The 12,251-nt window shown below is 47.5% G+C and overlaps 1 protein-coding gene across 18 annotated transcripts in view; it reads left to right on the forward strand.

Annotated features, from left to right (window-relative positions):
• Positions 1–12,251, forward strand: part of GAS7 (growth arrest specific 7) — a 236,842-nt gene that overhangs the window by 175,650 nt on the left and 48,941 nt on the right. For 17 of the 18 annotated variants that reach the window (XM_017658638.3, XM_073234788.1, XM_037026752.2 and 14 more), the window contains one exon: positions 4,248–4,333. In XM_017658638.3, the coding sequence (XP_017514127.1) occupies positions 4,248–4,333 (86 nt within the window). Of the gene's footprint in view, positions 1–4,053; positions 4,143–4,247; positions 4,334–12,251 lie in introns of all 18 variants that reach the window. The other variant, XM_073234794.1, reaches the window with a different exon arrangement.

The following is a 12,251-nucleotide window of genomic DNA, read 5'->3' on the forward strand; positions in this document are numbered from 1 at the left end:
AAGCATCCTGCAGAACTGCTGTCGTGTATCCTGTGCCTAGGGAAACATTACACCCCACCATGTCCGGGGTGCTGCTGCAGTGGGGAGGGGCAGGTGGGTTTGCGGTGGGGAGGGTTAGTTCAGGGACAAGGCCTCGGGGCTCCCACGGTTCTTGACCTTGAGGAAAGAGGCTACTGTGTTTATTCTGGAGAGAAAGCAGATCAGGCTGGACCTCAAGGAGGCAGAAGGCAGGTGTCCAGGGCTGATTTTCTTGTTTGGCAGAGTAACTTCACTCGTTGGGGTTCTTGAGGGAACAGGAACCTGGACAATGGGGCTTGGAGGGTGGAACTTGCTATATTGGGGGTTAGAGCTGAGCAGTGGAAGCAGAGCTAAGCACAGGGTGAGTTCTGAGCTGCACATGTTGCTGGCTTGTCTTTGTTACTTTGTTTCTCGCAGCAACTCATTCTGTGCTGCTGCTTTTCCATTTTTACCCACTTAACTCTCCCCTGGTCCCTAAGACCTCCTCCTCCTTTCTACCCAGAAATCTGTCCCCTCCTCTTATCATCCATCTCCCAAGCACCACCCACCCTGCCCCTTTTGTCTGTTTAACTGTCTATAAAGAGGAGTAAAATGTGTGCATGTGTTTAGATTTACATTTGAAGTTACTAAAGTTACTGCATAGAGCTTTTTGTTCCCTTTCCTTATCTGGAAAGCAGCTGAATTTGGCATTTTATGTTTTCTTCTTGTATCCCCAGTCTGAGTTATGTTCCTTATGGGTATGAGTGATACTTTATGAATTTTAATTTTATTTTTCCCTGGAAACTGGAGACCTCAGATGTACCCCCTGTGGCCTCTTTTGTCTTGCATCTAACCCTTGGTAAGCTGGGAGCCCCATGGACTGGGAATGCTGATCAGGAATGCTTGTGGGTGACCTGCACTGTTCAGATCTCCACTGACCACTTTTCTGAATGTGTCTGGAACTGTTTGAGTGAAATGCAGCAAGACAGAGTCAGGAGAGAGCTTCTGTATGGGTAGAAATGGTTGAATGGAAAATTTTTTTTTTCCCAGTAATTGTTTTGACATGAGCAGTGATTAGCCAACAGCTGACAGCCCAGAACTGAAGTGAGGACAAGAGGATGGATTAGGGGCAAAATGCCCTTGCATTAGGCAGTTTCTGGCTGCTGTTAGCCTGTCAGGCTGGGAGCCTGGGGAATGCTGGGAGCAGAATATAGTGGTTTACCAATGGTGCTGTGAAGGGAGTAAGTAGGGGTCAGTAGGGCAGCCTCAGCTCTTCGGGAGCTGAGGAAACCTTGGTTTACAGAGACCCAACGAAATCAAGGGTACTGCCTGATTCCAAACTAAGGCCTACTCAGGTAAGAACTTACACATTTCGTTTTTGTAGCCAAACTGATCTGTGATTCTGTTTGTTGTTCTTTTTGGTAGATTTTAGGGTCATGATAAGGTTGGATTTGCTTAATAAACTGAGAAATTGACCACATATTTCTAACTAAACTCTGGTATTTGTGTCTAGATATTTCTTTGTTGAGAGTTTGAGCAAATCTGCCTGTAAAACCATCTGTGCCGAGTGCCTTTTGAAGGGAGGTCATTTTCAGAAGTTTTACTTATTTTGATGTTTCTAGCATCCTTTGAGAAACCATTTTGGGTAATTTGAATCTTATGGAAGGTTTTATATTTATTAGCATAGAATTATAAATCATATGTTCTTGCATTTAATAGAAATCTCTAGAATGTCCTTATGTTTTCTTCCTAATTCCAAATTCTGAGCATTTGTGTTCTCTCTCACTTCCAAATTAGGTGGCTGACCTGCCTTTTCTATTATGATCTGCCTCCCCCCACCATACACAAAGAGAACCAGCTTGAATTGCCGACATCATCTTGTTTCCTAACTCATTAATTTCTACTGCCATATTTATATCCCTTTCTCATGTTTTTTTAAGTTTATTTTATTGACTTTTAAATGTTTTTCTAAATTCTCAAGTTGGATGTTTACTCTATTTATTTTTATTCCCTGGACTTTGGTAATGAAATAATTAAGGCTATGGATGTTCCTCCAAGTATAATTCAGACTTTATTCCATTTGTTTTGATATGTTCTTCCTTATTATTTTCCAAATACTGTGTAATTACAGTTTTAAATTCCTCTTTGACCTAAGATTAAAAGGGCATTTTCTTAGATTTCCTAGTGTTTGTGAGCTGGAGGGATGGGGATGCTATATATTTGTTCTTTCATTATTAATGCCGACTTCTGTTGCTTCCTAGTCAGAGAATGTCGCCTGTGTTATTTATGTCTTTGCAATTTATTGACACTTTATTTGTGGCTTAAATGTGCCCACTTTTTGTTTGTTTGATGTTCTGTGACTTCTTGGCAAAAGATGTTATCTCTGAGTATGATGTTTAATAAGCCTTTTAAATTAAATTACTTAGATAGTCTACATCCTCACTTTTGGCCACTGATCAGTCATAGACTGAAAACAGTGTACTAAGATTTTCTACTGTTGCCTTCAGATTCTCTGGCATTTGTGTTTTATTCATTTCACTGCTATGCTACTTGATAAATCAAAGTTCTCAAACATCATGCCTTCATTTGGGTTGTATTCATCATTAGTCTAATGCCCTTCCTGGCATAGCTTATACCTGTATGAGTAGATTCTCCTCAGTCCTCTCAGCACTGTCTGATGCTATCAGAACCCTGCTCCCCATCCACCTTAAGCTGGAGGATGCATGGAGAGTACCAGAATTTGACCAGCTGCCTGAGGGGCATACTGTAGACCAGGACTGTGGCTGGCCAAGCAGGGTTAATGTGTTGTTTCTTGTTGCTTCCCTGAGCCACAGACTGGGGCCACCTCGGTGCCCAGTTTCCTGTTGTCTTCCAATGTGCCCACCCTTCTTTCAGAGTGTCAGGCCAGCCCAGCTGCCCACAGGCATCTGCTGAGTGTGGCTCTGCTCACAGGTGGCCCTGGATTTTTCCCTGCAAGAGGTAGAAAATGGGGGCATCCCCCAGCATGAAAATGGTTCCACGTTGGGTGGCCTTCCTCACGCCATTGCTTGCCTCCAGCCCTTGCCCCATAAATACATAGGTGCCAGTGACATACAGCCACCCTCCTTGCTTCCTGCCACACCACAGAGCTTTCTCAACAAGGTCTGTGTGTTGGACATCAGTTTATATGTCTCTAGTCTGACCTGCACAGTATATGTGTTATGGTTGTTCCTCTAAACCTGGCACCCGAGGAAGGCTTGCTTTCCTGGTCTTCAGAGATAGGCAGGTTCAGGGTTCAAGGTGACTAGATTCAGGAACAGAAGCAGTGACCTTCTCTCTCTCCATCCCTTCCCCCTTTTTTCATCAAGTACTTTATAACTTAGAGATTCTTTTGCAAGTATCTCTTGACTTTCATACCAACAGAGTAGGTTTGGAGACAGGGTAGAGTTATCCCCATTTCATAGAACCAGCAGCTGAGGCTCCCTGATGAGGAACTGCTCCCTGTGCTCACATACCTTTCCCTGAGAGCAGCATCACCTCTGGAACTGAGGTTGCACGGGCCCCAGTGTGTAATTGTGATGTCAGGAGCATGGAGGGGTGTTGGGTGCTTTAAGTCATCAGCATTGATGGAAACGTGTATGCCTCAGAAATTGGCAAGTGCTGCAGACCAGGGCTCTGCCTTCCCCCCTTGGAGAGCACGTTTGTCAGCACACCTTAGGAACAGTGGTGAGTGTCACAGAGGTAGAATTTTAGAGTTTTGATTTTTTTTTTAACTTAGGTAAAATGTGACTCAAGAGGGGTGTCATATGATCCCCTGGCTATTAACTGGCAAAGCCAAATTTCATGGAAACTACTAAATCCCGTCCTTGTTCCCTTATACCCACATTATACCTCCCTGAGGGCTGGGTGAGCGAAGTCCCCCAGCGGGAATTGCAGGAAGGTTGGGGAGGGGCCGCCTGCTCTGCAGAGAGAGTGCGACCCTTCACCAGTGACTACAACTGCTGCATTTTCTGATAGCAGTTGGACTATAATGACCTCACCTCCTCTTAATCATATTCCTCTTCCTCTCTGGTTCAGAAAGAAACTCGGTTCCCCCAAGAGTTCAGTAATTGGGTGCCAGGGATTAGAGAGATGCTTTCAACCTATGTCCAGCTCTGCCAACATGGGTAAGACCTCTCAGAACGAGGTGGGAGAAGGGGCTGTCATTGCAGGCAGCCAGAGGTGCCCGTCTGTGGCCAGCATAGTCTGAGCAGCGTTTTCTTTCCCTGCAGTGAATGGATACCACACGTCAGGGACCCCGGCACACCCTCCCGAGACAGCCCACATGAGTGTCCGAAAATCCACTGGCGATTCCCAGGTAAGGGGTCCTTTATGGGAGGCGGGGTAGCCCTTTATGCAGGTCCAGGGAGCTGCCTTAAGGTGGGCATGTCCAGGTGGCTGCTGCCCAGTTCTGCCCCAAGTGAAGAGTGGGTGGTGTACCTGGGTCGTTCAGTGCCCCATGACAGGGGGAGGGTGGGTAAGTATTGTTTATTGGTTTTCTCTCAAGGCTGAGGATGGTTTGAAGAGTGTGATGGTGAGGGGATTGTTACAGTTGTTGTGGGGTGGGCTCCATCCTGCGTCTGGATTCCTGATGCAGTCTAGACTTCCTGTCACTTTAAGAATAAGGATGGGACCAGGCCATTTCCCTTTCTACACACCCTCTCTGCACTCTTGGGCTTCACGCAGGATAGAATTTTACAAAATGTTTGATCACATTTAATAATCAAGCACAAGAGACAGCTGTGGGATGGAAGGACATGGGAGGATGTTCTCAGCTTCCCAGACTATTTGCTCATTCATCATCTCAGTTGACACTCGTGCAAGCGCAGGTGGTAGGGTCAGTACTGTGCCTGTGTTACAGATGGGCCAGAGTCTCAGACCAGTTAAGTGACTTATGCAGGTTGTCATGGTTACTAAGTAGTTGATGCCAAGCCCAGTGGGTTTTCCAGTTGCTTTAAACTGCATCTAAGAAACTGAGGACTGGCCCTATTTAGCCTGCACTAAATTATATAGGAAGATGCTCTTAAGCCTGAAAATCCACCAGTCTCCTCCAGGAATTAAGTGCCAGGCCCCACAGGCCATGGTGATGACAACAGTGTTGATGCTGTTGTGGATGTCGGGAGAAGACCTGTGGTCTGTTACTATGGTTGCCTAAAATGTGACCTTGAGCTTTTAATACAGTCAAAGTATTCATTTTTGGAAACTAATTAAATTATCTTAGGAGGTTGCAGTTCAGTTCAGCTAAAAGGCTGGGAAAGAATTTGGACATGCATGTGGGCCAAGGCTTCTTACATTTTGGTGGGCTTCAGAATCACCTGGGCCTCCTGCTGGCATGCACCTTCTGATTCAGGAGGGCCAGGAAGGAGTCTGAGGTTCCGTGTTTCCAACCAGCACCCAGGGACTGCTGGTGGGGGCTGCCCGCCCCTTGGATGGCAAGGATCTAGGCTCAGCATGTGTGCGTGCCTCCCACCCCCTAGTCACGGCACACATCAGAGTGCTGGCATCATGAGCTTCCTACTGAGCCCCCAACTAGCCTTCTTGACCCAGCCTCAGGCAGTCTCTTTGAAATGAGGCTTATTTGCCAGCTGACAGCAGGGTTTTCTGAAGACATGAGCCTACATTCTGCTGTGGTTATAACGTGATTGAAAAAGCTGGTGCGACCCTGGGTATCATCAAGAATATTGGAAACAATCCCCCGCCACCAATCATTCTTCCTTCCCTGATGGAATATGTCTCCTCCAACCCTAAAATATTATAAAGGTGTTAGTCAACCATATTTTAAAACATGTATACTGATAGAACCTTCCTAGAAGCTGATTGGACAGGGTGTGCTATAAGCCTTTGAGCCGGGAATTTCCTTCCCAGCATCTGTTCTTGGAATACATTCAGGGATTCTGGTGAATGTGTGAGGCTGTCCACTCAAGCACCACTTACAGCGCTGCAGCATTGGACCCAACCTAATTGTCCAGCAGCAGGGCATGGGTAAGCTGGATGTTTGGCACTGAATGTCCATCCAACCAGTGATACCATGCAGCCATTAAAAAGCCTGGTTCTGAAGAAAATTTAATGATTTAGGAAAATGCTGAGAAAATGATATTGAGTGGGAAAAGCAGAACATATACAGTCTTACTGGGGAGGAGGAAATCTGTACTTCATGGAAACAAATGACTGGAAGAAAAATAAACCAGAACATTGATGGTGATACTGTTTACACCTAAGACTGTGATTCTCAATCAGGGGACATTGGCCTTCTTTGGAGACATGCTGGCAGTCGAGCTGGGGAGGGGTAACTGCTGGCATCTAGTGAGTAATGTCTGGGATATCATTAACCATTCCACCACGCACAGGGACAGCAACCATCAATAAAGATTTAATCCAGTTCAAAAATACGAACATAGCTGAAGTAGAGAAACCTTAGTCTAAGATAATTTTTATTTTCTTTATACTTTTGATTATATTTTCAAATTTCCTAAAATGGACCCATCTTGCTTTTATACAAAGCAGTATAATGAGCATTATTTTTAAAAGGAATTAGAAGTAAGATACTGGTACTGGGGATGCAGGGAAGACCAGTTCTGGAGACCCAAGTCTGGTGGGCAGGCATCACCTGCTTACGGGACAGGTGGAGTTGAGGGTGTCTGGTTGGCATGATAATGTTGAATGTTGAAGTGTCATCAGAGTAAGAAAAATAGAAAATGCAGCACCTGGAGAGAGCAAATATGCATTCGTTCAACAGTTCCCAGAGCCATAAGGTAGAATGTCATTCTTTTCAGCTGCGGAAGGATTTGGGGTGCTGTGGACCTGGCTGTCCACAGAGGTACTGGAGGCCAGTGAAGAAGTAGGATACAGTGTGGTATTGACAGAGAGTGCTACCCACAAGTGATCTCCAAAGTGCATAAGGTGCTATTCAGCATGCGTAGCCTTTCCTCGCTGCTATCCCAGGCTGTCAATCATGATCAGTAACAATTACAACTGAATAGTACTTGAAGAATGAATGAATGAGTGAATGAACACAAGGCCAATTGAAGTGCAGGGTCAGGGTTGGGTCAAGAGGCTTGCTTAAGGTTTGCTCAAAGCCCTGTGCATTCTTTTCCTGTTGGCTGCCCTTCCTTGAGCAAGCTAATCAGGAAGATGAGAGTGTTGGGGTGGTGGAGGTGGGGAGGGCATACCTATTCTTCTTGGAAACCAGGAGTGTGTCCCCAGCGTGCCCTGTCCTGGGCAGGGTGATGGCTGGGCTGGGTGTTGAGCAGCCCCTGGGGTGCCTGCCCTCCCTTTCCCCAGCCCTGGGACACCTGTACGGCTGGGGGCACAGGCGGTGGTGATCTGGCGCCACCCAGTGGAAGTTTTCAAGTCTGTACCCTGGGGCGGGCTGCCTGGGTACTGGGTAAGTGGGGGTCACCTGATTGAGGGCACAGTGGGGATCAAGGCTGGTAGTCCTGCTGGCCTTTGCAGACGCATGTCCTAGCCTGTCCCCACCTGCTTGCTCGGGGCTGTGTTGGGAGCCTTTTGATCCCTACACAGGTGCAGGGAGGGCAAGGGACCTGCCCGCCATACCCAGGCCCTCTTGTGGCCCACCTTTCAGTTGCTCTGGCTTCCCATGAACTTCCCCAAGAAAGACAGGAAGGAGGAAAGAGAATGGGGCTAAGGGCTTGGAAATGTAAGAGACTCGTTGGAGAATGGAGTCTGAGGAAGAGGAAGAGGTGAAAGGCTGAGAGCTCATTTACTCAGTGCCCACCCCCCCATCCCCGTCCCACCCAATTCAGTCATACATGTCCTACTGACATCTAGTTCTTTGCCAGGCACTAAGTTACCGGCAGAAGAGCTCCTGCTTTGATGGATGTGTATATAGCTGGTGCTGGAGAAAGACATGAGCTAAACGATTATTGCATTTCAGCAGTGATAGGGCTAGAAGTGTGTGGCATGAGAACCTAGCTGGGTAATGGTGGGTGGGAATGGAAATGCTGGTGATGGCCTCCATAGGAAAAGATACTTAGGCTAAGACTGGAAAAATGAGCGAGGGTTTAGCTTGGTAAGGAGATTGGGTGGGGCGAACAGTGTGCCAGGTAAGGGAACAGCACATGTGGACACCTGGAGGCCAGAAGGAGAGGAGAGCAGTGATTTCAAGGAACCCATAGAGGCCAAGTGGGGCTGTGATTTGCTAAATGAGCAGGTGTAGGGAGGACAGACGATGAGGCTGGAGGAGTTTGCCCAGGCCTGTTGTGAGGAGCTTGGGTTTTAATCTAACAGTACCTAGAGGCCATTGAGAGGTTTCACACTGGATCCCACCTGCTGAGGGGTGGCGGACCTAGACTGTTCACAGGGCAGTGAGGTGGTGGAGAAGACATGCAGGGTGGGGGCTGGCTGAACTGGCTGTGCATGACCCACCGCAGTCTGCCGAGCCCTGCCTTGTACGTCACCACTCTCAGGTGGTCCTCTCCTCTCAGTGACAGCGGAGTGGCCAGGCAAGGTCAGGAAACCAAATTGGGGAGGGTTGTAAAAAAAGGAAAGGCGAAAAATTTTATGGAATCATAGGCAAAAGAAATTTTTAAAAACCCCCACTTTTAATAGAAGGGATACTATAATGAAGTACCATGGACCAATAATCAACAATTACTTGGCAATTTTGTTGCATTTATATTCTCATTCCTTACCCCTGACAGTCTCCAAAACCCCCTGGGATTACTTTAAAGCAAATTCCTGACACGTTGTTTTAACTGTAAACAATTTCAGAATGTATCCCTGTAGGGGAAGACATAACCACAATACCATTAGTGCGTTTAAGAAAACATTATTTCAGTAATATCATCTAATATATGTAATCCATATTCAGACTCCCCAGTTGTCCTGAAAATGTCTTTTATGGCTTCTTTTCTGCCCAACCCAAGATCCATTCAAGTTTCATATATGGATGCATTAGTTGTCGAATCTCTTTAGTTTCTCTCCTTTGAAACATCTTTACTGAGATGTAACGGACACAGCGTACCACTTACCCATTTAAAATGTACAACACAGTGGCCACAAGGTGGGCAGCCATCACCACATTTTCCATCACCCCCAAAGAATCTCCATAAGCCTTGGGTAGCCCCTCATCTGCTGTCTGTCTCTGGATTTGCCTATTCTGGACATTCCATATCCATGGACGCATACAGTGTATGGTCTTTGGTGTCTGGCTTCTTTCACTTGGAATGTTTCCAGGGCCATTATTATTGTGGCATCTATTAGCACTTCATTGCTTTTTTATGGCCAAATAATATTCCATCGTATAGACTTACCATTTCGTCTTATCACTTTAGTCTCCTTTGGTCTAGACTATATTCCCCACACATTTGTTCTTTTGCGTTTCCTTACAGTGGCTTTTGGTGGGTGTGGGGCAGGGGCAGATGGAGAGTCCAGGTCAGTTGTCTTAAACAATGACTGACAGTCCTGGTTTAATTGTTTTCTTATGCTTAGATTCAGCGCCAGCAGTTTGGGCAAGAGTACCAGTGGGGGATCTGTTGAGTACTTCTTACTGCAGCAGTCAGGAGACACACTCCCAGGTTGTCACCCTACACAGGATGCTGAGTTTGAGATCCCAGTTCATGTGACAGCCAAATTGCTCCTTTGTAGAGTCATACTTTCCCTTTTTAATTTGTCGGTTACCTGTGGGCTGATGGGGTGAGACCATGTGCATATGCTGTTCCCTAGTAATCTATTTACTTGGCACTCTGAGCATCCTGGATTGTGACCTGAATCTGTTTTGACTTTGGCGGTTGCAAATGTAATTTTCTAATTCTTTCTACATTTGCATTGGCATTCTTCCTGAAAGAAATGCTGTCCTCTCCCTCTCCCTGCTTTTTGGAGTCAATCACTTGTAGTCATTCATATCCATGCTCAAATTGCCCTACATGGGGCTTGTTGGGGCCCCTGTGTGCTGGTTTTTGGTTCTTTGGTTATGTTACGTCATTCTTTGAACACTTTCTTACCTCTTTGCACAATAAAGTGTCCCAGGCCTATGTGGCATTTGGAATTAGCCATTTCTCCAAGGAGCCTGGGTTCTTTTTACATAGGGAATGGTATTTAGAAACCAATTTCTAGCTAGGAGGTGTTCTCACTGTGATTGAGGTGTCCTTCTTTCTGGGCTCTTTCAGTGGAGTGCTACTGTGTGTGTGTGTATGATGTGCACACATGTGTATGGTGCATGCATATGACATTCATTTATGTAAATGATGTTGGCATGGTAATCAACAACAAACACAGCCCAGCAAACTGGAGACTGCCTGGAAGAGCCTGTGATCTCCCTGCCTGGCACTGGCTGAAACTGCACAGCTAGTAGAGCAGAGATGGGGAAGGTGCTGACCCCACACTGAGCACATCACCCCCAGTGCCAGCCACTCCTTGTGCTTCTATCCTGGCCCAAGTTAGACGAAGGAGGGTGACCTCTGTGTCCAGCTTCATTCCACAGAGTCTTGGACACAGTGGTGCCCAAATGAATGATCATGGATGATGGAGCTCTTTTTTGACCCCTGCAGAGACATCTGGGGAGCAGGAGCATGTCCCAGGTCTCTGAGTGGAGAGGTGGCAGAAGATAAAAGCATTATTCAGGCTTGAGTTCTGATTTCCTCCATTTACCTGCCTTGTGACTATAGACCAAGTTGGTCATTTCTGCAAGCCTCAGTTTCACCATCTGTAACGTGAGCAGGGGTTGTGAGGATTGGAGATGATGTATGTCAAATGTCTAGCTGCATATCCGCCTTGTAAGCACCCTTGGGAAGGAGCTCTTGCAGAGCTTCCTCCTCTGGTGGTTATCCTCCTTGTCCTCAGCACCATCAGCAGCATCGATGTACAGACTCAAAGGCTGTTGCCAAGGCTGCCTGAGCACTGGTTGCCCTTCCTGGGGCTGGAGCACAGTGGCAACATGTGTCCATGACAGGTCACCCCCAAGCCCCCTGGGTGGCCATGGACGGTGGCCACCCTGAGCTCCCTGGGTGGACAGGGTGACCCCTGCAAACTGCAAAATCCACACCAAAGGCTCCCTTCCCCACATCCCTCCCTGGCATAGATTTGCTGGTCCAGTGTCTCTGAATGGATGAACCTTTGATAGAGCTCAGAGCCCTACACCTGTTTCTTCTCCCTGGAGAGTAGCTCTTGGGCTCCAGCCATGTGGCCTCTGTCTCTCCCCTCCCTAGTTTTGGCAAGTGCCCTGGGGTGGAACTGATAGCTTGGGAGAGTCCAGAGTGAGTGTGCCAGATGAGTTGATGCCATACAGACATCTCTGGAAGCTGTGGTTGGTCACAAGCTTGATGGGGCCCCAGAGCCTGCTGGGGCTGCTAAAGCAGCTGCAGTAAGTAGGGGAGCCTCAGTGAAATGACAGAATGTAGATCAGTCTGCCTCCAGGAGCAGTCCCCAGATTCTGTCAGAGGTACAGGCCTACCTCAGACTTGCTGGGTCAGAGGCTCTGGGACGTGTGGCTAGGGCTCAGTTTGGAGCATATTCCTCGGTTAATTCTGATGCACTCCAAAGCTTGAGCCTGTTGGTAACACAGGGAAACTGAGGCTCAAGGAGCTCACATTCCTTGGCAGGATGTCAGGGCTAATGAGTTCATTTTCTGGTCTGTGAATTAGATGGTCTTAGTAAAGTCCCTTTCAGCTAGACAGTCTGAGGCCATTGGCATTCGTTGGCTTTAGTTACAAGCTGGGAGTAAGGGAATGGGTCAGTCAGTAGGGATGCCATCAAGTGTCCTGCCCTGCCTGATTTGCAGGTGGGTTCCTGAGTCAGGGGCTGAACCCACCCCTGACGATCACCCTGCCAGGTGGCCCAGGGCTTTGCTGGCCAGGAGATGGGTGTCTGCGGGTTCCCTCTGTGGGAGAAGCCCTTCTGCTTTTTCTCTGGAGTCCTCACAGCCACCTCCTTACAGTTCACTAGAGAAAGAATAAGACTGTGAGTCCCAGGACATAATACAATGGCCACCCATGGGGTTTAGGGGTGACCTGCTTCCCAGCTCACACATCCTGCTCTGGGACCTTTCTGAATCCCAGTGTAATAGTGGGACAAGGAAGACCCAGAATTCACCCTCCCCTTTGGGACCTTAGGCTCTGATGGCCAGTGTGGCAGTTTCAGCTGGCAATCCCGAGTTTTCTGTACCAGAGCCATCCTGGGATGGGCAGGCAGCTGAGGACCTGTGGGCTCGGAGGTACTTGGCATGATGGTTCTCCGGCAACTGGAAGACATAAAGAGGCATTCCAGAGACTGAATGAAAG

This window comes from Manis javanica, chromosome 4, assembly GCF_040802235.1.
Source record: "Manis javanica isolate MJ-LG chromosome 4, MJ_LKY, whole genome shotgun sequence".
NCBI lineage: Eukaryota > Metazoa > Chordata > Mammalia > Pholidota > Manidae > Manis > Manis javanica.